This window comes from Bolinopsis microptera, chromosome 10, assembly GCF_026151205.1.
Source record: "Bolinopsis microptera isolate Bmic1 chromosome 10, MBARI_Bmic_1.0, whole genome shotgun sequence".
In the NCBI taxonomy this organism is placed as follows: domain Eukaryota; kingdom Metazoa; phylum Ctenophora; class Tentaculata; order Lobata; family Bolinopsidae; genus Bolinopsis; species Bolinopsis microptera.
Window position 1 is genome coordinate 7,960,000 of NC_087081.1, and position 27,941 is coordinate 7,987,940.

The following is a 27,941-nucleotide window of genomic DNA, read 5'->3' on the forward strand; positions in this document are numbered from 1 at the left end:
ATTAGTCAGTTAATTAGACTTAATCAGATCAATAAATAAATAAACAAATTCTAACACATGTTACACGTGGCTTTAACAATTAACTAAACTAGCAGGAACCCGTCTAACCCTAAAATGGTGTCAAGACTCAAGAGACTAAAACAATTATTACCTATTTAATTCGCGTTTTTGACACCACTTGGGGTACCAAATTTTGGGCTCTAAAACTCCTATTTCTTGGCCAATTTTTTATTTGTTCATGCTGATTTGGAGGCCATTAAAGCATTTGACCCAGTCAAAAAAGTTTCAGTTGTATATCTTTCACGGTTTTTGCAGAAATTCGTGTTAAAGTTGATGCCGTGGTGTCAGTAAAATGGCACGGATAAATAAATATATATATATATATATATATCGTCTCGCTTTATATATAGTAAGATAATGATAATGCAAATTTTAGTAAAATTAGTTCGCCTTGGCCTTATCCTTAACTCCTTATTGACTCTGTTACTGTAAAATACACAACTCCGTCACATAAAAGACTGTACATAAAGGAAACTGAGATCTGGCAATACCTCAGATAAATGAAAAGTAATGATAAAGTAGTCCCCCGATATTTCGTATTTGGAGTGAAGGAAGTACCGAAATATTGAAAGTTCTACATTTAAGATGGAAAGTTCGGTATTAAAAAATGCTTTATTCAGATATTATATGATACAAGGTATTTTAAGTTAAAAATTAAATGTCGGCATCTAGCTGATGAAACTAAGTACCTTAGGCTAAAACTTACTGCATATTATATAAAGATATAACTATGAGCATAATTATCATAATAGTTAGCATAATAAAATTACGAATTATCATTTTTTGAACATACAACTATTCCTTACTGAACATGACGTGATAGATTACACAATCAAAAGTTGTGACCAAGTTTGAGTATAGGGAAATTGTAACGTTGATAATTGTGCTATTAGGGGTCGTTCACATATTACGTAATCACTTTTTGGGCAATTTTAACCCCCCCCCCCTCCCCCTACGTAATTAGTTTTACACATAGCTATTGTGTCACAATTACACTAGCGTTATCATTTGGAAACCCCCATCCCCCCCCCTTCGGCTGATTACGTAATATATGAACAACCCCCCTCCCCTCAGCTGATTACGTAATGTGTGAACGACCACTTACTAACACGGCAGAGGACAATTTTAAGGTTCTAATAGTGGAGTGCGGTTTATCAGTTCCTTAGTTTGGCGCTATAACTTAAACTTGTAAGCAGATGTACTACTTTGTTACTTTGTAGGGCTTCATAGAATCCTCTATCGGGCCATCGAAAAAGTCGACCCCCCGGACAGTGTAGAATTAACAATTATTAAAATTTCATCGAACTTCAAAAATAATGGTCAGAAATACATAACACTGCACACGAAATTCAAAGCATGAAATGATGGTTAAAGTGGCAAGAAATATCCGGGGTCGACCGTAGCTTGTTACCATGGTAACCGTAGCTTGTTACCATGGCAACTTTTAACGCGCAAATAACACTCTTAATGGTTTCTTATTCTAGTTCCCGTTCTTTTAAAGTCATAATAATCAATAATTATAAAGATATCAAGGAAATACAATAGAACCCGTATTATATACCGAGCTTATCAGGGGATGAGGGGAAATTAAACGTGTATTATTATTATAGAGGTACCCTGTATATAGGTACCCTGTATAGAGGTACCATGTATAGAGGTACCCTGTATAGAGGTACCCTGTATAGAGGTACCCTGTATAGAGGTACCCTGTATAGAGGTACCCTGTATAGAGGTACCCTTATTAGAGGTACCCTGTATAGAGGTACCCTGTATAGAGGTACCCTGTATAGAGGTACCCTGTATAGAGGTACCCTGTATAGAGGTACCCTGTATAGAGGTACCCTGTATAGAGGTACCCTGTATAGAGGTACCCTGTATAGAGGTACCCTGTATAGAGGTACCCTGTATAGAGGTACCCTGTATAGAGGTACCCTGTATAGAGGTACCCTGTATAGAGGTACCCTGTATAGAGGTACCCTGTATAGAGGTACCCTGTATAGAGGTACCCTGTATAGAGGTACCCTGTATAGGGGTACCCTGTATAGAGGTACCCTGTATAGAGGTACCCTGTATAGAGGTACCCTGTATAGAGGTACCCTGTATAGAGGTACCCTGTATAGAGGTTCCACTGTACAGCCATTTGGTAAGATTGAGAGGGTACCATAATTTTAGAGAGAAGTTTGAAATTTACAATTTATAAGGTTAAAAAGTTAAACGGAGAGAAAGTTGAGACATTAGAGTAAGACAACATGACGTGTTGAGGTTGAAATAATTAAAGTATGTACACATCTTATTGAATTGATTTATAATTGATATAAACTATAATTCATTAAAGTTACATTGTATATTAAAGTACCACGAAAATTGAACGACTAAATTCTTTCTGGTTCTTAGAGGAAACCTAACATAAAAATTTTCAATCTCTAAGAGTCTAAGATTCGTCTAGATGCCAACTTTTATAATTCATGTATTTATATTCTAATAACAAAAAGACTTGACCAAATATCATGTAATTTAACTCGCACACATTTATAATATTCATATTTTCAAAGATTTTTGAGTTTTTATCTAATAAAAACCCTTCCACCATTCATTTTTGTCTCATTATATTCGGTGAACCATAAATTGATAAACTAATACAATATTAATTATATCTAAACGAATTTCGATAAACTCAGTGAGTTTTAATCTAATATATAATACAATCTAATATAATCCATTATAATCATGAACTCTGTAAATTTGAAATATTGTAATGATTTCTATTGCTTAAATAATCAGTTTGTCAAACAATAATATCGAGAGAAGTTAAAAAGTACATTATCAGAATATTCTGAATTCTGACTAACTAAAAACAAATTGTGTAAATTTGCATAATACTATAAATAATTAGCATAATATAAAATCATAATATTATTACATAATCATATTAACACAGGAACACGAATTTATATTCACGATGAAATTTCAAGTCTTTTGATTTTTAGTCCAACAACATTCAAAACCCTAAATCTTGCAATCAAGAAAGCACTACAATATTATAGCAGTCAGCCTTATTTGTTATTAATAAGCAAAACGTTTTAAATTTAACTACCCTTGATTGGGTAGCAGGCACTAATTTAAATAAAAAGTGGAAATAGTTCAAAAAGCAGCATGGTGACGTCACGTGATCACTGTAATGACGTCACGCGAGCAGTATAATGAAGTCACGTGATGTCACGTGAGTAGTGTAATGACGTCAAGAAATCAGAGCTCCTCGTCGCCAGAGTCACCGAACTCAAAGGTGTTGTGTTCCGGGGAGTCGTTATCGTCTTCAGTCACGGGACAGTCACGTGATATCACTTTCTCTTTCACTTCCCTAAGGGTATCACTTTCAATTTCGCTGCAGAGAAATCTCGAATATATTATCATGACTCAGGTATATTATAACAGCTTGTGAACCATTTGGCCATCAAAATGTATCTTTCAATAAAGAATAAACTAATAGCAAATAGGTACCCAGGTTTGTTGACAGTTTTGTAGCAAGGTTCCACACAGCACAACTTTACTGCTCGTCTGTACCTGCATTCCAAAATAGTTCACTCTATTTTACTCAATTTAACTCAAATTTATTAAATCTTACTGAATCTGCTATCTATGTCCAAGTCAGAATATCTCTAAAACAGGATTCATTCATCCTACTGCAGGTACATACTATAGTAACCATGGTTACATATTACAGTAACCATGGTTACATTTACCCAGCTGCACTGGTACACCCAACTGGTACATCTACTCAGCTGTTACTAACCCAGGACAGGTGTTACTCTTCCCGCCGTCCCTGTCCCTGGTACACAACCTAAACCTCAGCTGCATTCCTCGTCCACACTTCCGGTTACAGGGAGACCACGGCGACCACCCCGACCATGAGGATTGATCTGAGAGGGATTAATGATGGGTCAGAGAGGGTAAGCGAGGGGTTCGTGAGGAGTCGAGGAGTCACTAGTCAGAGGGGTCATTTCTTAAAAAAGAAACAGACTAACAGACAAACAAACAAACAAAAAGACAGACAGACAGACAGACAGACAGACAGACAGACAGGATAGAAACCATTATTTTAGTCCCAAAACACACGATTTACACGAAACAAACAAACAAACAAACAAACAAATAGACAGACAGGATACAAACCATTGTTGTAGTCCCCAGCAGCTCCATCATCTTGAGCCCCGCCACCCCAACACGGACCAGAAACTGATTTATATTTAGTAACAGCTTTAGTGCACGTGGTGTCTCCACAGGGTATTTGTATTTCGTGCTCGTAGGGGACTTCTTGTATACACAGGTCTGGGGGTGAGGTTAGTTATTATCACTATTAAATAAAATAATTGAGTATATTATTCTTGAGTTATTATCAAGGTAATGTAAATTAACAAGTTGAGTTACTGTGTGAAACAGAATGCGACTTAAAATTTAACAGCACTATATATTAAAGTTTATTCAAAAGAGTTGACAGAATAAACTCATCAACCAGCAATTATAACATGATACAACAATTAACTAACTAATCAGCTAACTAGTTAATTAGTTAATTAGATCTCACCAGAAGTAGCAGTAGGATCAGGATCCACATCATTGCCCTCCCAAGACTCAGTCGGTTCTACCTTCTTCTTACCTAACTCATACTGTGTCTTATTCCAGTTACACACCATAACCTTCTTCTCCTTTCATTACCTGGTAATTAGGTAATTAGTACCAGTGATAAAAGAGTTATTAGTAGTTAATTATCAGGCAATTAGTAGCGCAGGTAATTGAGTGATTATTTAATTAACAGTTACCTAGTCGAGCAGTCAGGTATAAAGCAGATTTTGTGTTTTGAAGAATTAAAAGTTTTAAATATCATTATGAACCCAATCAGGAGTAACACAAATAACAGCTGAACAACAATATAATTAATATTAACTAACTTAAAGATTTTAATCAATTAATTAACTAATTAACTAATTGAACAATTGAAATATAATTAACGAACAGGCATGGAGCATATCTCCCAGTCCACACCGTTCTCTTTACAAGCGTAGTGTTTCATCTCTTTGACTTGTGTGTCCACATACTTGGTACCGTACTCACATTGCTCCTCTGCAGTTGTTTATTAATAAGTTAATGTAATGCATATTATGCAATACAATAATGTAATTATTTACTGCTAGATAATTATGTAATATTAGACGGATAAAAGCTAAAGGACATCACGTGACGTCATCACACTGCTCACGTGACGTCATCATACTGTCACGTGACGCCGTCACACTACTCACGTGATGTCATCACACTACATTAATACTCACCCAGATGCTGAGTGCACTGGTAGAGGGTATTAGCTCCGATTATATCGTATCCAGATAGGTATCTCCTTTGTCCCATATCAGCGGGGTTTTCTGCCAGCTTCTTTACTCGCAGTGTTTGTAAACCTGAGTTAAGCTCAGTTAGTTAAATTTAGTAAAATGATGAAAAATTTATATCTTGTTAGAATTTACCATATTATAATTTATATGGTAAATTCTACCTTTTCTAATGATGATCGCTTGATAGGTAACATAATATTACGTATTATTATATATATATTAGCTCGAAAATTGGGCACATTTTGATAAGTCATTAAATATTTAACAGTTAACTCCGAGAGGAAGAATATGTCAGATGCTATCAGCCTTCTTGGGGTATAACACTTAGTTTACAACTAATTAATTAATCACTTAATTACTTTTAAAATCAACCTACCGGGCTGAGATCTGAAGTCGTAAGGACCGTAGTGGGTAATAGACAAGTAGTCATAAGGAATACCTCGGGGGTCTATCTCATTACTGTTATACTTAGCAAACTGAAACAATCATAACTACGTCATCATCTAACAAACTGAAACAATCATTATACATAATAATATAAATATATTCTCATTATATAATAATCCCCCTCCAGATTATATAATAGACAATAGACATCAGGCGGAGTGAAACCAGCATTGATAGATTAATGTATCTGGAAAATTAAACATTTAAAAGTTCACTGAAAAGGACACGTTGTGATGTAGAGGTGTAAGAAACAAGAACTTTAGATTAGAACGTCTTAAAACAAATCCACAATTCCAGGCAACACTGAACACACGCTCTCGGGACGATACAAAATATAAATTCACATTTCACATCCTTATCTAAAAAAGTTAACAAAACATAACAGCGCAATACACTCAAACTTAATCTGGCTTGAGTTCAACGTTTCTTCTAACAGACAATCTAACAAACAAACTCGGTAACCATGGTTACCTGTTCTCTTTTATCGTATCTGATATTAGCCCAGATAATATCAACATAGTCGTCACGATCCGGTCTACTCTGTTCGTGGAAAAATCCTGCGTTTTGATTGGTTACTTTGAGAAAATATACTGTGTTTTGATTGGTTACTTTAGATAGGTTCTTATACTGTGACAGCTTTGTAAATGTATTCGCATTTAAATTTCACACAATAAAAGAATAAATTATGAAAATACACCACATGGTTAACAGCTGACAGAATATCATATTAACAAGGAATACAAGGAATACAAGGAATACAAGGAATACAAATTTAAAATCTTGAGCTACAATAGTAACTGTTAAGATAATAACAATATCATAAGATTTGAATTTATTATATTAATATAACTTAACTAAAGTGAAAAATAAAGATTTGACATAAAATATTTTGTTTTCAGTCGCCTTGGTAATGCTGTAATGCTTGAGCCAGGTCACTTTGCAGTTTGCACTCGTCGTTGCGCGAAAAGAAACAAAAGCGGTTACAGTGATTTTCAGTGTTCACTGTTCATGTACTGGCCAGAGAGTCAACAAATTTCTTGCGGTTGTTAAAACACGTAGTGGCAAACCTAGCAACGACTCTCGTGAGGTGGACTTGACTTTCGTTCGTGATAAGTTCAATGATTTCACTGTTGTTGCTGATGAATTTGAGGACGTTTGCTCCAGGGATGACATTGTGAACAGAATAAGATGTCGCAGACGGTTTGATTGGATTTGATATGAGTGACTGGATCTTGTCTAGGACTTTTCGCCTCGATGCAGCGTTAAGATCACAATGGTTAAGGAAGTGATCTTCATTCTCAATAATACCAGAACCTAAGACTATATTGCACCAGGAGCATATTCGCTCGTCACGAGGAGTTTGATTATATCGGCCAAGTTCAATTTCGAGTCGATGTGCACTGATCCGCAGTCTTGTGATATTAGCACGGTCTGCATATTTAATGACACTATCTAGGTAATACTCTTTGTTAAATTTGGATTTTAGGTCACGATAGAATTCTAATTTCCGAGAAGTGTTGATACAGGACCCCCAATATTCTCTAAAGTTACATTTCAAAGTTTTAGTAATGACGTGTGGTGTGAATATTTTACTCCCGATGGGTTGTGTTGATTGAGGAGGAATTCGTTTCTTGAAACCGTTGTGAATAAGAAAGTCCTCTTTTGGTGGTTTTGCAATACTCGGGTTTCTTTCGAAAAGTAACTTGGAGTGATTGTTTTTGAGTGTGCGGTAGGCTGTGACATGATCGGTAGAGAAACATGGGTCTAGCGCGAGGACAGGCTCCAAACCCCTGTACCAGTCCAATTTCATGTTCATCTGTTCTTTGAAAGCTAAGGAGACAAGGGAGTTATCTTTGAGATTTTTCAAACGTTGGCTATATTTGAGAGTGAGGTTAATACATTCATAGATTAATGGGTAGCGGCCTGACTCACCCCAGACGCCTGCGTTGCTGGCTTTACGATTTACCCCCAGTGACCATTTAAGAAAGTGAAGGTGAACTTTTTCGCTGTTCAGAAGGCTAATTTTCTTGAGGATACTAGTTTGAAATTTTGTTTTTGGGTCGGCATCCATATTGAGATCGACTTGTTTTGTTATGTGTTTTATGATAGCCATGTTAGGTGTGTAAATAGGCGCTCCGTAAAGAACGATAGGTTTAATAAGACCATCAAAGAGTGTTGTTAGAGAGCGGAATGATAATTTGGATTTGTTTACTGAGCTTTTCATGGCATAAAGTGCACGCATGGCTTTCTTTTTGAGCTCAGTTCGGGCATTTGTGAAAGTGCCGGATTTGTGTATTTCGATTCCTAGATAGCAGTATGACTCGACTTCTTCTAACAAGTGATCACCAATTTTCAGGGGAACCGGCTGATAAGTATCAAAACGGGCATTAAATTTCATGAGTTTAGTTTTATCTGCATTAATTTCGACGCCCCATTCCAAGCAGAAATTGTTCAAAGCATCGAGTTGCTTTTGGAGGGTTTTGGGGTCCAGTGCCAAGAGTATCAGATCATCTGCCCATAGTAAGTGACTGATAAGTTGGTTCATTAGTTTCGGACAGTTATCATATTCTAGTCGAGGGGAAAGATCTCTGATGTATATCTTAAATAGATCAGGGGAAAGTGGATGACCCTGTTCAGTTCCTTTATTGATATCAAATTTTTCGCTGACAAATCCAGATAGTTTTATCTGGCCAGTGGAATTTTTATACATATGTTTAAGAACATTAAATGTTTTGCCAGTGATACCTAGTTTAGCTAATTTTAAGAAAAGAGCTTCACGGCAAACAGAGTCGAAGGCCTTCCGGAAGTCCACAAAAACAGCATAGACGGGAACCTTGAGCTTTTTGTATTTAGACGTAATGGTGTTGAGTGTGAGTATGTGGTCATATGTTTGAGCTCCTTTAGCGAAGCCAAGTTGTTCTTGTCTCTGTTAGATGGCTAGAATTATAGTAGTGCAGTAGTGCTGAAATATACAAAATATAATAACCTAAGTAGTAACTTGATCTCATTATTAAATATTAATTATTTAAATATTATACATGTTACATATTATTATATTATTACGTCCAAACATTCTACAATTTAATGAAGCTATTAGTACTTTAGTACTATGTATCGCTGTGTGCACTACTGTATACTATTAAATAGTATTTTTAGTACTATTTAATAGTATAGCAGTGTCACAGCAGTGTCACAGAAGTGTCATAGCAATGTCACAGCAGTGTCACAGCAGTGTCACAACAATGTCACAGCAGTGTCACAGCAATGTCACAGCAGTGTCACAGCAGTGTTACAGCATTGTCACAACTTCACAGCAGTGTAACAGCAATGTCACAGCAGTGTCACAGCATTGTAACAGCAGTGTCACAGCAGTGTAACAGCATTGTCACTGCAGTGTCACAGCAGTGTTACAGCAATGTCACAGCAGTGTCACAGCATTGTCACAGCAGTGTCACAGAAGTGTCATAGCAATGTCACAGCAGTGTCACAGCAGTGTCACAACAATGTCACAGCAGTGTCTCAGCAATGTCACAGCAGTGTCACAGCAGTGTTACAGCATTGTCACAGCTTCACAGCAGTGTAACAGCAATGTCGCAGCAGTGTCACAGCATTGTAACAGCAGTGTCACAGCAGTGTAACAGCATTGTCACAGCAGTGTCACAGCAGTGTTACAGCAATGTCACAGCAGTGTCACAGCATTGTCACAGCAGTGTCACAGCAGTGTAACAGCATTGTCACAGCTTCACAGCAGTGTAACAGCAATGTCACAGCAGTGTCACAGCATTGTAACAGCAGTGTCACAGCAGTGTAACAGCATTGTCACAGCAGTGTCACTGCAGTGTCACAGCAATGTCACAGCATTGTAACAGCATTGTCACAGCTTCACAGCAGTGTAACAGCATTGTCACAGCAGTGTCACAGCAGTGTCACAGCAGTGTCACAGCAATGTCACAGCAGTGTCACAGCAGTGTCAACTGTCACAGCAGGTATGTTGACATGCCATTATGCGGGAACACTAAGCTACAGCAGTGCCACAATCAGGCAATCAAAAGCTTTTATTGTTCTGGACTCTAAAGAGGCCCATTACACTTTACTTGGGTACTACAGTTAATGTATCTCAAAATAATTTTTGACGGACATAAAATTCATGGTCAATGAGGTTTTTAAGTTCTTCAAAATATGGAAATATAACGCAAATTTGGAAATTAATATATCATACGTTTTGAACTAACCTATAACATGAGCAAGTTCGTGGAGTGCAAACCCGGGAGTTCCACACCCTTTACCAAGCGAGAGGAGTTGTTCACCGTCCCCCCTTCCTATCGTCGCAAAACATCTGAACAATTTCAATATTTAGTGAGGAGTTGTTCACCGTCCCCCCTTCCTATCGTCGCAAAACATCTGAATAATTTCAATATTTAGTGAGGAGTTGTTCACCGTCCCCCCTTCCTATCGTCGCAAAACATCTGAACAATTTCAATATTTAGTGAGGAGTTGTTCACCGTCCCCCATTCCTATCGTCGCAAAACATCTGAACAATTTCAATATTTAGTGAGGAGTTGTTAACCGTCCCCCCTTCCTATCGTCGCAAAACATCTGGACAATTTTAATATTCAGTGAGGAGTTGTTCACCGTCCCCCCTTCCTATCGTCGCAAAACATCTGAACTAGTTCAATATGGGGGGGGGGGGGGGGTCACCAAAACACGGAAGTGTGCAGTAATAAATACCACACCCGCAATAACATCGGACCCTAGCAAATAAAGTAGCATAAATAAATCAATCAAACATAATATCATATATTATTATATACAACATAAGTTATAGTAAGTACACATTTTAATCGTTTCAATAATATCTAATCTTGTGTGAGTTTTTTATTTTGAATTGATAACACTTATTATATACTTTTGAGTAAACGTTGGCTGGTATTTCTGTCCCCAACAAAAAACACAACACTAATTAAGTATACTAGTTTACTTACCCCTTGCCACTGGCGAATCTAACATAGTTGGTATCTGATGGTAACTTCTTCCTAAACCTGATACACGTGTTCAATTCCCAGCTCCTCATAGCGGACTCTAGAGCATGCAGCTTCCTCAGACCTGTAATTAAGCAATTAGTGATTGTTAATTAGTGAGCTAATTGCTCAATTAGTGATTGTTATTTAGTGAGCTAATTGCTCAATTAGTGATTGTTATTTAGTGAGCTAATTAGTGAAATCAATCGAGTCATTCAATAATAAGTTAATATATCTGGATAGTGGGAAGGTGAACTAAATCACTAATTTTCAACTCGAACACAGGGAATTCATTTTTGAAATGTTTTGAAAAAGTTTATTCTTCAAATATTGTAATTGTGGTACTAAAAGTTGTGTCTGACCGAGTTGATTACGATCCTGTAAACATATTTTTTTTAAATAGCCAAATTATAAGCGAGAAAAACACGTGCAATGCTGCCCACAGGAGGCCCACATACAGCTGGCCCTGATCGTGCTTCACGGTGAATTTGTATTATTCACAGCAATGTCAACTAATAGGCCATTAATAATTATTACTGCATTATTAATGCCGTAATTACGCGCAGTTATTCCAGACTGAATTTGTTATCTGAGACAAAAAGTAAATTAATCAGTTTCTGCACAGAATGGAAATTCAAAAGGAATTTGCAGGTACACTTCTCTTGTGCAAATACAAGGTTAACAAGTTACCACGATTACCAGGGTTACCAGGGCCGGGTTACCAGGTTACCATGTTACCAGGCAAAAAGGTTAACAGGTCACAGTTTTCTCGACCTATGACGGTGAACACGATACAAGTTGTCTTCACTGGATGCAAAATGATTCAGAAATAAATTACAAAAGGTAATTATACTATTACCTATTATGTTATAAAATTTGTGGTTTTGCGAATGGCTTAGAGCAATTAACGACGACATAATTATAAGTTACAGTGAAAATCTTTAAAATCTCACAATATATAGAATATTACAACACTCTTACAATATTCCAACCACCTTAAGTTAAGATTGCCACATTTAGTTATTTTCATTTAACGTTACAAAGAAAAGATATTGGCAATCATCTAGCAGTCCATGGAACTAAATAAACATGATACTATAAAAAAGAACTGTCAATTAAACCTGATCATTAAATTGATTAATTTCATGCCATCTCAATAAATTAAAGAACCTCAAAACCAAAACATAAAAAACATGTAAACTTATAAAAGGTGTATGATAATTATGATGGGCCCATGTAAAGTAATAAAAATTAAGTTCTAATTATAAGTTTAACTCTCAATCAAAGTCAATCAAGAATATAAGTGAACATTCAATATTCAAATTTAAGCTTATATTATTATTATTAATAAAACCATTTAATACAGCGCGATAGGGTCACGAAAATGAAAAAAGTTTAGGTTAAATCAAATTTATTATATACATGGGTCACTGGCGGGCGCAGAAGAATACTGATATATAATTTAACTCTCATTTTACATCAAGTTATTCATCTGACCATTTCTACCTAATTATAAATCGTTCAAACATAATCAAATCCTACCCGACTATTATTCGTATCCCAAAAAATCAATCTCAGTTTAAAGTCTTGACATCCGTTTCCGCATCAGATACTTCCCTATTTTAAGAAGATTCCTTCACTAAAATAGCCTGCACAAACTCCGGCGGGTCCTCCAGATCGGCTTTACTCTGTATCAACTTTAACTCCTTATCATAACTCCCTGGGGTGTCCAAGTGTTTGAAGCTCTCGTACGTTCTGTTAAGGACTGCGTAGGTAGTGTTGACTGTGTTTGTCATTATTTTAACGGGGTTGTCGGGGTGTTTGTGTGACCAGATCAGGAAGGAAGCTGCGAATACGTCACCTGGGGGTTTACAGGGAGTTATGTTTCGATTTTTGAGAAAAGACAATTTTTGAGAAAAGACAATTTTTGGGGAAAGACAATCTTTGAGAAAAGACAATTTTGTTATTTATCACCAATTTATCACATAATCAATCAATAAATATACATCCGATTGATGTTAATTATCTGATGAATATGATTGTTCGTTTATCATGTTATTTACAACTTTATAATTTAGAGAGATGTCCAATGGGGGAAATCAAGAATTGAAGTCCAATCAGTAAACTGATCATTTCTTTTATGAACCGCTTCATTCATATTTGAAATGGCGATTCTTTTGTGAAATTACTTTGCAGAGGTTAAATAATTTTGCAGAGGTTAAATAACTTTGCAGAGGTTAAATAACTTTGCAGAGGTTAAATAACTTGGCGGAGGTAACTAACCTGATCCGGTAAAGGAACTTGGAATTCGTGGAATGCAAACTTTCACTTTCGTTTCCCCTCGGTTGAAACTACCAAGGCTCACCTGGTAAGAAGTATAAAATATCAATTACATAATACGATATCAAATACATATCAATGGTAAACGTACTGTAGTGCGACACGTACTGTAGTTCGTGTCGCACTACAGTTCAGGTAGCGTACTGTAGTGCGACAGTGTCGATCTTGGAGGTTTTCGCACTAGGGTACGTGTCGCACTAGGGTACGTGTCGCACTACAGTACGGGAATCCATATATCAATTACTGCCATGACTATCATATTATTAGCTGAAAATTTATTCGCGAGTTTCTGATGTGTTCTCAAATTAACAACAAACTGAAACTGAAATGTGTCTATAATACGAGAAATGATTTCATTGTCCCACTAAGATAAGGTTTCAACATGAATCTGATAAACAAGATAATATCTCACAATTTCGTCAGGGTTGTCTCCAATTTCTCCACTAGTTATAACAACTGTCTCTGCTTTGCCTTGTGAGTGTAACTTATCACAAACCTGTTGCAAATGAAATCTAAGAGGGTTCAAAGAGTTGATACAGGATAAAAAACTTCGAACCCCGGACAAGAAAACCCAAGGTTAATTATGTGATAATTCATAATAATCCCCCTGTGATAGTCCCTAACAATTATTAATGGTAGTCATGACAACCACATTCCTTACCTTCCACCCATCAGCCTCGCACGTGATTGACATTCCTGAGAGTTTCTCTGCCTCAAACTGGTTGGGGAGCAGAACGTCCGCTATTGGTACAATACTCTTCTGATACACGGACAGTAGCGCCTGCAAGTAGTGTTTAGTAACGGATATTGTCCGGTTAGTGTCCTGTTAGTAACCGGTTAGTGTCCGGTTAGTAACCGGTTAGTGTCCGGTTAGTGTCCTGTTAGTAACCGGATAGTGTCCGGTTAGTGTCCTGTTAGTGTCCGGTTAGTGTCCTGTTAGTGTCCTGTTAGTAACCGGTAAGTGTCCGGTTAGTGTCCGGTTAGTGTCCGGTTAGTGTCCGGTTAGTGTCCGGTTAGTGTCCTGTTAGTAACCGGTTAGTATCCGGGTAGTAACCGGTTAGTAACCGGTTAGTGTCCGGTTAGTGTCCGGTTAGTAACCGGTTAGTGTCCGGTTAGTGTCGGATTATATATTACTGTGTCAGGTAACGGTTAATGTCGGGTGGGTTTTGTGTGGTTTTAACTTGCAGACCAGATTCCAGCCTATATTATATTGTTAGCTATCCTTCTTGAGTTGATTTGTTTATTAATCATTATATGAGCGGGATATTGATACCTCAGTCCATTTCATACCCTACAAGTTTTACAAGTTTTACAAGTTTTACAAGTTCTACAAGTTCTACAAGTTTTACAAGTTTTACAAGTTTTACAAGTTTTACAAGTTTTACAAGTTTTACAAGTTTTACAAGTTTTACAAGTTTTACAAGTTCTACAAGTTTATTTACCGTCTAGATTGGTGCAAATGGCCCATTTTTTGACAATATGTTTTGAAGTCAACAACATTAGAGTCACTAGTAAGCTAGCACAGTGTAATGACTGCTAATTGCATACTGCACATAACATTTAATTATTGATCATAACATTTTAGATAAGTTTCATGATAGATTTTCTAGAAATATTCAAATGTTTTATTGTTTTATCTTTTTCTCTTTTGCAGCTGCAGTTTTTTTGTTTTCGCATCTAATTCATAGAACGTAATTTCTGTATAAAACAATATAAAAATTCACGTTGATTTGGGTAAAAAAAGATCTCACGGTCAAATATTAATAATGGATTTTCAGAAACATTAGGATATCGAAATGTTTTGTGATTGAACAGAAACAGTAAATGAATCGTCAAAAAAAAGTAAAATACATATATTAAAGATCTTTAAAAACTAGGCGCCATTACTCAGCTGGACATACACACGTTATTTAAATGAATTACAACTTAAGTCAACATTTGTTCAAGAAAGAAAAATAATCAAGATAACCGTTCAATAACTAGCATTTATAAATTCCATTAGTAAAACTGGGACTTTCAAATCGTTTCTGCCTTTTTCATCACTTTATAATTTTCCCGATTCATGCAATAATCTCTCTTCCATCATCAGACTCAGTACTCGCTCTTATCCGTTTCTTGGCACGTCCAGCTAAGTGTTCAGAGGGGGAATTTGGTCAGAAAGTAACTAAGCTGGCTACTGAACTGGGTACTTAGTTTATTTGATTCAGAGGTAAATTCCTTAAAAATGAGATTTAAATTATATTAAAGTATTGTACTATTCTTCAGGGCCTGCCAGTATATAATAACTTTAATCTAATATTCAAATCAAATTCTCAAGTCCGCTTTAAACAGGAGCATACTTCACAGAGTTACAATGTCTGCAACTTTTCCTCGTAACCTTATTCTTCAGACATTTCCTCAGCTGTGGAACACGTGCTACCAACACCCCCGGGGACAAGACAGAGAGGATGAAGAAAGGGAGGTAGCCCATCAGGTACAAACTCTTCCAGTCCTTTGCTCCGTTCTCAACACACACGCTAAAGGGCTGGTTGAGGGTGCATGACGCGCACACAATGAACACCACCCCCTTCATGATCATAGTCAGGGTGTACCTCCCATCCTTCTCATCATCACAGCTGGAAGTACCGGTACAGTGCATCACTACCTGTGTAAACACACACACAATAGTTACCCCAACACACGTAATCAGAGGCAGGGCAGTGTACAGCATGTCTATAACACATTCCGGGATGGAGGCAGCCTTATCTCCAAAGTCCTCCTCGGAGATCAACATCCTCATCATCAACTCTACCACCCTTGGCTTGCCAGGTTGGTAGAAAAACGCTATCAGGAAGCTCTTTGTGACACCACCGTTGGAAAAGGCGGCCCACCCGACGTGGTTAACATAAAGTCCCATCTCAAGAACAGCAATAGCTGCCCAGAAGAAGAGCCAGGCTATGATAGAGCTGACAACTGCTCTCCTGTTGATCCTACAGACGGGGGAGCTCATGTTGATGGAGCGGATAACTGTTACCACCATACTGACAAAAGCTAGGACCTTGAAAGCGAGGAATGAGAGGTAGTGAGCAGGGACTATGAGTAACATCAGGGTCGAGGAAGGGTCTCCTTTTGTAGCGAGAATCAAGGCAAATAGTATGGTGTGCAGACCAGCACAGATTCCCACAGCAAAGTTGCAGAGACTGAGCAGGAAACAGAGGAACGGTACCATACTTTCAATGCTCTTAACCCGGTTCCAGTAATGGTTTAACACCCCCAGGTTGAGAAAGGAGGCTGTTAGGAACAGGAAGAGAGTTCCCATTACAGTTCCCATGTTCACACCGTCTCCAAAGTAATAAGGATCAACAACCATGTCGCTCGGTTCAAGAGTGCCAACTTGGTCAGGATCAAACGTTCCTAGGGTCCCAACAGCGGCTGGATCGAAGGTTCCAAGGGTCCCAACAGTACCGTCCATTGAGGGGAGGGTGGGGGACGAGGTGAAAGAAGAGATGTTAGTGAGTAGAACAGAGGAGGCGTCCGAGTAATTCATGTCTGTGATTGCTGAAGGTAGGTAGCTGGTTACATATTTTTGAAAGAGCACTTAAAATACTATAATTAATATAAATGTACGAGAAAGCTCGATAAAACGTTTCATCTAAAACCTCTTGAAAATTGATAGGAAGGAGAATTTAGGCTGACCAAATGAAAGAAGAAACTACAGACCATAAAAACAAAATAAATAAATAATCTCAGAATCTCAAATACAAGTAATCATAAATTAAGCACAAAATCAAATTAAACAAGCAATAAATTAATAATATCACAAATGTGAGATATAGTTTTATACTCGAAAGAACAACCACGATTTCTATAATACATGCGAAGAGCGTCACAATTCTTCATAATAATGACGTAGACCAGTGACGTAAATGACGTAAAATGACGTAGAGAGCATGTTAGATCATTTTTAATGTTTATTACGTTTCGTCGTTAGGTAAACACACCCTCCTGTCAAGATTGACGTAGAACAGTAACGTGAAGATTAAATCTTTAAATTTGGAGCATGTTGAATGTTCATTACAGAAAATGAAGGCGACAAACAAATTATACAATATTATTCAATGTGAACACTAATGTGCTGCTATGGTAATGTGCTGCTATAGTATTGTGAGCGCTATGGTAATGGAACTCTGCATACGTTTACAGGTGATCCCAAATATTTTAATAACATTATACGTAGACGGACACAGATGTAAGAATTTAAAACGTGAGGTATGCCAACTGCTCGTATAATCAGAGATAAACCGAGCGAAAATGGACAAATCCAACAAAAAAATCCAACACGCGGTGTCTCAGTGTCTCACATACTGCTCACCATGCCCTAACAAAGAGACTGGCACACCACAACTTAATGAAGTTAAACAAGTGTTAAACTTCGAACCTTAGAAGGTAAATCTGTACCCAAGTTTCAATGCACCGGCAAATTAAACGACCGTAGAAGCAGCACAACAGAACGGGTTTACTACTTACTACTAGACATAGCGTTCCAGAGAATAAAATAGAGCATACCAGAGTGCTCGATCTATTTCTATAGTATCGTGACTTTAACACTGATGCTAAAGTAACGCTGATAAAGTGTAGTGTTTACCTGGCTTCCTTTATGCTGCTAGGAAGCTCGGAAGTGCGTCTGACACGGACTGTTAACTAACAACAGAATAACTGATGAAATTCAATCGGTAGAGCCTTTATAAACGGGAAAGGCAAAAGCAAAAGTGTGGGAAAAATAAAACGTTTGCAAAAATTTTAGGCTAGACATTCCTATCATTTATCAGAATACCTGTTTAAGTTTTGACAGTAGAGTTATATTTGATAGTATCACACCACTGAAAGTGACGGTTAAATGACGGCTAAATGACGGTCAAATGACGGTCAAATGACGGTCAAATGACGGTCAAATGACGGTCAAATAAAGGATAATATTGTATAAATCCCACGGTAAAATAAACGAGATGCACTCCTCCCACCCTCGTTCAACACGACAACTAGAGTGAGGAGCACGTCGGACACCCTAACTTTTAGACGTCACTCATCATGTAAATCATGTAATATTTCTTATCTTCTAAATGATGACCTAGAAGTGTCAGAACTGCTCATACCACTTCATGTGTGGTGTCATGGTAACAAGCCGTGTTCCCAAGGTAACGAGCCGTGTCACGTGATAACTTTCTTTCAGTGGGAACGTGGAATTATCATCAATTGCAATTCAAAAACAAGCATAAATAACAAGAATAAGCTCAGTGTTTAAATTGCTGTCAGCCGTGGGCGATCGATGAAATAATTGTAATGACCAAATTGAAGTTTCGTCAGCTAAAATAAACGCATGTAAGCTGTAAAGCAAACACACCTTCAAGTCAAGATTGACGTAAAACAGTGGAGCTTAAATCACTCTAACAAGCTTACGTTATAACTTTATAAGGCTAAAATAAGGATCTAGGTTAATGCTACAGGTTCGCTTTGAAAGGAGCAAATTCAACATGGTGTCCTGTTAACTAACATTGTTAAAATATCAAAAATAAGATAAGAACAGAAATGTCAGAAATGAAATAATTATAATTAATGAATCTTTCCGACCGGAAACTGATCGGTATGTGAAGATAATGTGCCAAGGAGCTGAAATTGTTACAAAATATCACCCCGAAACTCGATTATATTCATCTTTTGATAACAACATAAAGTATCAGTTTCAGTTTACACTTTACATGGTATTGGTGATAACACAACCAGTGGGCAGCATGTGATAAACACCACTTGGTAATGACAGTGGAACTGTGCTTTTCAAAGGTTGTATCTTTACAAATCATGGGATTTACCAAATCATGGGATTTACCAAATCAATAATGGGCAATAATGATAAATTGAAATTTGATAACACCACTTTTAAGATACAACTTATGCTCAGCAGTGTTTAAACTAGTCATCCCAGAAAATAATTTGAAAACTAGGTAAGTAGTGGTAGCTGATGCTTGAAAATGAATCGTGAATTTTTTTTTTTTTTATCTAGACACTTATTTTACTTCGGTGTATTCCAACAGCCACAATGTTACACAAGTGCAACCAGCCAATTACAGGAAGCCGAAGGATCTTTTTGGCCAGTGACGGTTAAGGTAGTGTGTACCATACTTTCTTCGTCCGAGACTTTGCTGCAATGTGCAGCTCCTCATTTAACCCTCACACCCGATTTCTCGAGTATTCGGCTGAGTAGACCGGGGGGCTGCATAGACCACTCATGATCCTTAGCTGAACGTCGACGACGCTCACCCCACGACCAGGCAGTCAGTGGGTTTCGAACTCGCAACCTAACGATTGTAAGACAGGCGTTCTAACCAACTGCGCTACCTGGCCGTTGAAAGGCCGTTTACTAATGCAGAAAATGATACTTGAAAAAAATATGTTAGAATCTAACAACATATTATATTATGATCAACATAGATTATCGATAAAGTTTTTCAAGTTCATTTAAGGACAGTTTAAATAAGAACGTTTTTAGGAGGGCTTTGAAAGATTCCAGGGATTGAACCGATGAGATGTTATCAAGCAAAAGATTGCAAACCTTTGGAGCCACCACAGACAAACTACGCTCACCAAACTGACAGTTAAACGATGGAACAATAAGTTTTAATGAGTGACCATGGTAACTAGTTAGTAACCATAGTAACCACGTGAAATTTCATATACGTGATACGTCAGTAAATTGTTATGAACTAAAATGCGAAGTACAAAGAATTTTATGAAATGGTAATGGTTTTAAAACTATCCGATTCTCACATTTGTTTACAACGGACTGTTGATTGGATAGTCAATACCGTTGTAGTTTTTGTCATACTGACAAAACGTGTTTATCCGATAATATCTTCTATGTTTTTCTTGTACATCATACTTGAAAATCAAGAAAATCGGCGGCCATAAAATTCCTGTTTTGAAAGTTTTCATCTGTACTTTTATCACTGACCATCGCTTTTAGCATAATATATTATACATTTTGGCCAATCTTATTATATTATGTTTGTTTGATTTGCTGTACATATTTTGTGTATTTACTATCTTGTAGTTTTAAATCAAATCAGCTATTCGTGTCAAAACATAACAAATTATTTAATCTAGGAAAACAACAAGTTGTTATACATTCTTAAAACCTTACAATTCTGTTAGGTTCCTGTAATAGACAATCAATTAACATTGACTTTATCTTTAAATAACATAATTTTATAATTTTAAAATCTGACATATTTTTTTATTAAAACAAAATATTTACCCTAACCTCGGGCACGTAGAAGTGTCCTTCATCCCCCATTACAGGATCACACACATACTTTATGTTTGGGTTCTTCTCTCGCAGGTCTGTCACCGTCCTGGCAAGTGTTTCCAAGAAAGAAGGGTCCCCAACGTATCCTGACACATTTTGCATTTGAAGTTGTTTTTGAAGTTACAATACCATAAAAAGGATAAACTGCTGTTGGAAGATGTGATTGGGCCGTTGTAAAGTTTGTGTGCTTTAAAGGTTTTATAGGTAAGATGAGATATTCTTAAAGATTTAATCAAACTAGGCGAATATTTTAAATAAACTTGACAACGCCGTGTTTAAAAGCTAATCTAATATGCTCACACGAACTTGGAAGGGTAACATACATGTTCAGTTTAATAATAACATAATCGTAACATAATCGGATGTCATTTCAGATGAGAATAGAATAATTTTATAATTATTTGCTAGGATTCATAAAAAGAAAAAAGGAAGTACAGAACCTACTTGTCACTGTAAAAGAATTTAATTAAAACCCGAAAAACTAAATTCTCACCTGTAGTTACATAATCGTAAAAGTTCAAGTTGTTTTCTTTAAGTCCAGTGTATAGATCAGTTATATCCTGTGCCTTTAAGATCTGACCCTTGATACCCTTCCTGTATCCTGTGTGGTTACTCAGCTGCACTGAGTTAATCGCGTCCACCTGAAGTATTTCTGGTGTTGTGTGTCACACACCAGGTAAAATATGCAATATTTGTGTCATAATTACTTAATTATTAAGTTATATGTTAACATAAAATTAATAAATTATTAATACTTTGTTAATAACTTGATTAATACTTAACAAATTTCTTAAATTGCACGACGAATGCGAAATAGGAGTAATTATAAGTTCGGACTAAGTAAACAAAATGTATAGGTACATTCCCAGGGACTAAGGATTGCCTTACAGATGAAACTTTAAGTTGAATCTAAACATTTAGTTTGCTTTGTCCAAACTTGATTATTACTTTATAATTATTTAATTACGTCTGAACTAAGTAAACTACATGTTCTGAACAACTGAAAGTTTCACGTATGAAAGAAAATTATCAGGGACAATACCATAATTGTGTTTTAAACGTGAAACGTTTAGTTGGTCAGAACATTTACTTTGTTCGAACGTATACACACACAAACCAGTAATTACACATTAGCAGAACGTAGATTATGTTATTTTAATACTTTAAACACTACTATCTTAGTTCTTACTATAATATATAAATAATTTGAGGCTCTAATGATGTAGTTTTACGAAGATTTCAAGCCTTACGTTGTGTGTCCAAAAGCATTAGATTATATTAATATTAGAAAGCTGCAAGTAACTAACTAGCTTATATTAGACTATAAAATTCTAACGAATTTTCAACATACCTGGAAACCATGTAAGTGAAGAGGGAACACTGATGATTTATTTCCAACATAACCGCAAACAACATGACTTTGAATTGATAGTATTCGTGGGGTGCTCATCACAAAAAAAAGCTCCCTATTTCCAGGATAATCACGATATTATCTAGTCTGATAAGAATTGCTACAATGATTAGAAAATACTAATGAGCTCTTTAGATGTATGAATAAGTTATATTACAAAATTAAGCATTAATATTATCTCATTTGAAAGATAGTGTCGTGTATTGGAGCCGTACAACAAAAGAAACTCAAGTAGGTTTTTATTAAAGTATGTAATGTTATCCATTGGAAAATCCAACACAATTATAATAGGCCGTTAAATAAAACAGCTACCAACGACTAAGTTGTGCATTGCCCCGTCAACAATCAGTCCAGTGTGATTGTTTGTGTACTAATTGACTGGTATATAAATATTATCCTAAATTGTTTTTATTTGCAATGATTTTCAACATTAATGTATAAAATTTATAATTTTGTTAATTGCTGATTTGCCATGTCAAATGTCAATGAAATCATTTATGGAAAAATTTGCCTAGAGATAAAATACTAGTTTTACGATAGACTTATCTTATGTAAAATCTGTGCATAAAAAACATATTAATAATTTAACAAAACGATAAAAAGATAAACTAGAAATGAGTATAATTTGGAATATAACAAGTCTTATTCCCAAGATTAGATTATCAAGATTCTGCAGTTCTATCAATATATTATATTCTTGACACGGAATCCAAATCTAATCAATAAATCCTTTAACCTGTTTATTTCTTGTAACCACCAAACTCGCAAGTGTACTCAAGCTCTGCCCCAATATTCACAGTTTGACGGTGAAACAGGTCGGACGTAACGTCAGACAGAAAGAGAGGAATGGATCGGTGCTGTGTTAGTTTGGAAATGTGAGCTTGTAGGTCGAGCGTCTTGGTGAAGCGACTCTCCATAAGCTGAAGGTTGTTCTTGACTCTGTAGAACAGAATGTTATCCTCCTGAGACTCCGCGAACACAGAGAGAGAGAATACTGGTTATCAGCTGGACACGTCACACTGTACCCAAACAGATCAAATATACCCTCTTTAAACTCCTTCACTTTAGCTTGGTAGATAGTTCGGGTTTTCTTCAGCGCAGCTTCACTCTCACTTAGTTTCTGCTGTGCACGCTCAAAATCACTTACAAGTGAGGAGTTCTGTGAAGATTCTACTTGGTGCTTTAGTTTTGTGTTCTCATTTCTCAGTCTTTTTAGTTCCATGTCCAACTTATCTTGGTAAGGGTTGTGTTTCATGTGCAGAATCTTAAGACCTGCTTTCTTGGGTAGATGTTGTCTGTCGTCCTCGTTTGTGGTCTGGTAGGTCTCCAGCAACTTCCTGCAACTAGCAGCTTCATCCCTGTATTCAGCGACCTTTACCTCACAGTAGTTCAGTTTCTTTTTCATCTCTATGTACTGCTCACTTTCGGTGTTAGCACGCTGTTCTAGCTGGGTGTATGTGGTCTTTAGCTCTGACAGCTCAGATGTTAGTGCGTTCTTCTCACTCTTCAGTTTCTCTAGCTGGGAAGTCAGGTGTAAGGTGTCTTTCTCCAGTGTTGAAACGGTAGAAATTATAGAGAGAGGGGAGCTCATCTTCAGCTCTGACTTAACTCTAACCCAATCCTTCAGATCAGCTGTTAAAGAATCATGTTGGTCTTTAAAGGAGTGATAATCAGTGAGCTGCTTCTTAAGGGTCCTAACCTCCTTCTCTACGTCTTCTAACTTTATCTTCAGGAGACTAGAGTTGTCTTTCTCATCCCTCATATTCTTAATATTCCTTTGCAGTCTCACATTCTCCTCTTGTATTTGAGAGGACTGTATTATTTTATCCGGGAATACACTAGCGTAGATCTCTTTGTTTTTCAGGGAATCTAGCTCCATCCTAAGTTTGAATTCTGACTGTTGGAGCTCAGTGAAATGAGATAACCTGGTGTCTATCCTCTCCATATCTGCAGTCAGGTTTGCAATTGTCATGTCCTTTAGTCCATTAGCGTTTTGTAACTTGATTATTTCAATCTCCTTCTCTTCCAGTTCCTCCTTCTGTCTCTTTGTAGCTAACCACACCTCATGTGAAGACTTCCTCCTTTCACTGAACAGCTCATCTGTTACTTGCATCAACTTTGTCTTCACTTCACCCACTTCTCCCAGAAGCTTATCATTCTTCTCTGACATATCTTTGTGAAACTTCCTGTATGCTTCAGAGACACTCTCCAATTCTTCAGTTAGATCGTTATTCTTTTCAAACAGAGTGTTTCTTTGGCTGTAGATTCTATCTCTAGCATTCTTTTCCTCCTCATCTTCCCTCAAAGAGGAATGTTTCCTCTCTTGGTCTTTGAACTCGGATTCAATCTTTAGCTTCTGGTTTTCTTCTTTCAGCTTGGTTACCTGCATCTCTAGTAGGGTGAGTTTCTTCACATAATCCACATGTTTCAGTGTTTCTACAGAATCCACACTCCTAATAGAGGTTCCGCTGTCTTCTCTGAGTCTTTTTATAGGATGTGATGTCCTGCTGCTAGAGCCAAACCTGTCTACACGTGATGAAACACTGTCAGATGGTGTTTGGAACTGATCATCTGTTCTCATCCTGTTAATAGTAGTTGTCATGCTTGAAAGTTCAAACTTGAATTGCATCTGTACATGAATTACGTGTAATGATTTGGTGGAGCTACCATTCTTTAAATGATTACATTATTATGTAAGAGGTAAATTAGCAACATAAAATCCAAACATTGCAAAATGATACATAACTGATAAGATCATCAGTAAATTTCATCAAGTCGGAAATTTCAAATTAGGCCCAACAGCCCTAATAATAAATTAATAAACTTCCATATGCATGGATGGAACCAAAGATAATCATTACAGATGATATCTCGAGTGTTCTCCAGATAATTATCTCCTTTCATTTTACTTATCATCTCATCAGACACTTTCCAATGATGATGATCACAATAAATTCCTTTTAGGACAAAATTCTTCTTATATTTCTTCTTGGAATTGATTTCATTAGTCATATTTGGGTGTAATAATCAAAATTATTCATTCAGCAAAAAGCAACCTCGAAAGAATTTTAAATATGATCTCCTTGAATATTTCTAAATGGCCTCAACCAGTGGCGTAACGTTGTCTGTTGGCGCCCCAAACACCCCAACCCTGCCCCCCCCCCCCCCCCCCCCCCCCCCCACCGAAAAAGCGCCTCCTCCCCTGTTGGCGCCCCTCCCTAAAATTGGACATTAGGGGGTTTTAGAGGGTACGCAGTAAAGTTTCTTTGCACTTTGCTCCTCCTGTGTACAATATAGTTGATAATCAAATTATACATCGAAACACGACATTCAAATAGACCGAAAAGCTAAGGAGTTCTGAGATGCATGAACAATGACACTTACAAGAGTAAAGGCTATTCTTGTGCAAATATGCGCTCCTACTAAATCGCTCGCCCAAATTTTAAGAAAATTCTTGTGAAAAGGCCCTTTGGGTATGAAATTTATCTGGATCGGTGTATTTTTGGACGCTGATTCCGAATCACCCCCCATGACGTAGGGTAAAAATGCTTCCCTGGAGAGTTCTGGGCAAAAAACCGTTTTGGTCACGTGACAGGCTAGTAAAACATGAATTCGATTGTTTAGGGCTCGGGTTAGGGTTAGGGTTGTGGTAAGGGTTATGGATAGCTTCGGGGTTATGGTTAGGGTTAGGGTTGGGATTAGGGTTTATGTAAAACCGTTTTGTACGGCTGCAAAACCATAAAAACCAAAGTCACGTGAAATTTTTGGGCGAGCGAATTAGTAAGAGCCGCAAATATGACATGATTTGCTTCAGCGCTCGATTTTTATAATACGATGTAGATTGTCGAAAATTTGCGCGGCGCGCATAAAATTTCAGTTTCACTTCAAAATAACTTTGGTAATATCAAATATTTGTATTAAAAACATTTAACGTAGTCCTTATATTACGAATACAAGATATGCGAACAAAAACTTAAGTTTTGTCATGTGCTAAGGTTTGATCATAATTTCAAAATGTATTTGTTCGCATATCTTGTATTCGTAATATAAGGACTACGTTAAATGTTTTTAATATAAATATGTGTTTTACAATTATTTCGGCGCGTACTAATTTGCAAATTTGCAAATTAGTACGTTGATTCACGATGTCAATCCTTCGCAGCTCGGTGAGGCACAGTGGTGCATTTCGCCGATCTACCGAAGTGGTTGCGAGAAGCATTATTTGATGCGCGCGCGACCCAGTAGTGCATCGCGCTACAAATTAGTACGCGCCGAAATATTTGTAAAACAGTAAACCACATTGTGATTTGTGTATAAGTTCATGTTTATTATAATCAAAATGCGATCCGACGGCCTGTAGAATTTTGCCCAACGCAACAGGCAACAATTTATTATTTCATCAATAAAATGAGACAATGCATGTTTGATGTAAACATGGAGCCGTGGTTTGATTAAAAAAAGTGCAATGCGCGGCGCTCTTTTCAATCTTTTTGCATGTACGTGAAAGTATTTGGTAATAAACTAGCAAACTAATTACATTTTTTGCTGGATTCAATACACTAGCAGGAACCCGTATAAAATAACCCTAAACATTGATTCACGATGTCAATCCTTCGCAGCTCGGTGAGGCACAGTGGTGCATCTCGCCAATCTACCGAGAAGCATTATTTGATGCGCGCGCGACCCAGTAGTGCATCGCGCTACAACCCTAAACAGTGTCCATGTCAAAACTCAAGAAACTAAAATAATTATTACCTATTTAATTCGTGTTTTTGACATCACTTGAGGGTCCAAATTTTGGGCTCTAAAATCATTATTCCTTGGCCAATTTTTATTTTTTCATGATGATTTGGAGGCCATTAAAGCATTTGACCCAGTCAAAAAAGCTTAAAGTCTCAGTTGTATATCTTTTACGCGTACGGTTTTTGCGGAAAGTCGCGTTAAAGTTGATGCCGTGGTGTTAGTAAAATGGCACGGAAAACTATCGTCTCGCTTTGTATCATGTATATAGTAAAATAATTGTAATTAAAACTAATACATGTACACTTTAGTGCAGCATCCTTATTACTTTGATTTAGATATTTACATTATTTTACATGCTCGCTTTAATTTACCACATGGCTAATCAATCATTATACATTAATATTGCGGGGGTCGTTGCATACTATTACTACTGCTTCATGACGCTTAATTGATTCACGATGTCAATCCTTTGCAGCTCGGCGAGGCCCAGTAGTGAATTTCACTTATTTACCGATTAGAGTTATTTGATGCGCGACGCGGCCCAGTCTGTTGGTGCATCGGGCTAGGCTACAATGACGCTTTTGTTTCACGATCACAATTCAAAATAAAATTGCCGCCTTTGTGCTTTGCTCACCCCGGCTGTGCCCCCGGCAAATGCATGGTTTTTGGCCGGGCCGGGGTTTACCCCCGGCGATTTGCCAAATTTTGGCCGGGGCCGGGAAGGGCCGGGGGTTGTGATTTTGGACGGGGCCGGGGCCCCGGTCGACCACTGCCACTGTAATATTTGTTCACCCATAGTTTTGATATGTTACTTAATGTTATCTCAAATCAATCGTATAACTGATGATCATCTTACAAAGACAAAAAGAAACGACCAAAGTCATAGTTTGAAGTGCAATAATCCATCAAATCTGTCAAAATTGTGTTCAGAACTTTTAACATTTGACTTTCGAATCGTTTAATCCATTTAATCCGTTTAATCTGTTTGAATGTGGGACAAAATTTGGAAATTTCATCTTCAAAAACTGAAAATGGGACAACATGATTTTGCAATTTTCTTCCGGATTGTTAAGCTTTCTGCTGTGAGCTTCCTCCGACCGAAATCAAACTTCCAGCACCGCAATCGAGTCATATGCCATCTATAATTGACTTATTAATTGGTTGCAGGTCAGACATTCAGTCAAAACTTAAACAGTGAA

At 37.1% G+C, this 27,941-nt stretch overlaps 4 protein-coding genes across 4 annotated transcripts in view; 1 reads left to right on the forward strand and 3 right to left on the reverse strand.

Moving 5' to 3' along the window:
• Positions 1 to 4,740: 4,740 nt before the first annotated feature.
• LOC134821569 (zinc metalloproteinase nas-4-like) lies at positions 4,741 to 11,203 on the reverse strand. The gene is made up of 8 exons (XM_063832272.1): positions 11,191 to 11,203; positions 10,874 to 10,994; positions 10,124 to 10,227; positions 6,363 to 6,448; positions 5,821 to 5,920; positions 5,388 to 5,510; positions 5,072 to 5,178; positions 4,741 to 4,773 (listed from the first exon to the last, which is right to left on the reverse strand). The coding sequence occupies exons 1-8, from the start codon at positions 11,201 to 11,203 to the stop codon at positions 4,741 to 4,743; spliced, it is 687 nt and encodes a 228-aa protein (XP_063688342.1).
• A 625-nt stretch (positions 11,204 to 11,828) lies between these two features.
• LOC134822232 (uncharacterized) overlaps positions 11,829 to 27,941 on the reverse strand; it is a 36,251-nt gene continuing 20,138 nt past the window's right edge. The window contains exons 2-8 of the mRNA XM_063833142.1: positions 21,940 to 22,054; positions 21,082 to 21,229; positions 20,544 to 20,674; positions 13,911 to 14,030; positions 13,662 to 13,745; positions 13,193 to 13,274; positions 11,829 to 12,770 (exon numbers count right to left, since the gene is read on the reverse strand). Coding sequence (XP_063689212.1) covers positions 12,532 to 12,770; positions 13,193 to 13,274; positions 13,662 to 13,745; positions 13,911 to 14,030; positions 20,544 to 20,674; positions 21,082 to 21,229; positions 21,940 to 22,038 — 903 coding nt within the window. The 5' untranslated portion in view covers positions 22,039 to 22,054 and the 3' untranslated portion in view covers positions 11,829 to 12,531. The remainder of the gene's footprint in view (positions 12,771 to 13,192; positions 13,275 to 13,661; positions 13,746 to 13,910; positions 14,031 to 20,543; positions 20,675 to 21,081; positions 21,230 to 21,939; positions 22,055 to 27,941) is intronic.
• The window catches only part of LOC134822228 (uncharacterized), a 63,713-nt gene continuing 57,559 nt past the window's right edge, over positions 21,788 to 27,941 (forward strand). Inside the window, exon 1 of the mRNA XM_063833137.1 lies at positions 21,788 to 21,799. The gene's annotated coding sequence lies outside the window, so the exon portion shown is untranslated. The remainder of the gene's footprint in view (positions 21,800 to 27,941) is intronic.
• LOC134822230 (mitotic spindle assembly checkpoint protein MAD1-like) lies at positions 22,236 to 25,415 on the reverse strand. Its single transcript, XM_063833138.1, has 2 exons — positions 25,384 to 25,415; positions 22,236 to 24,581 (listed from the first exon to the last, which is right to left on the reverse strand). Exon 2 carries the CDS (start codon positions 24,578 to 24,580, stop codon positions 22,862 to 22,864), a length of 1,719 nt encoding a protein of 572 aa, XP_063689208.1. The 5' UTR covers position 24,581; positions 25,384 to 25,415; the 3' UTR covers positions 22,236 to 22,861.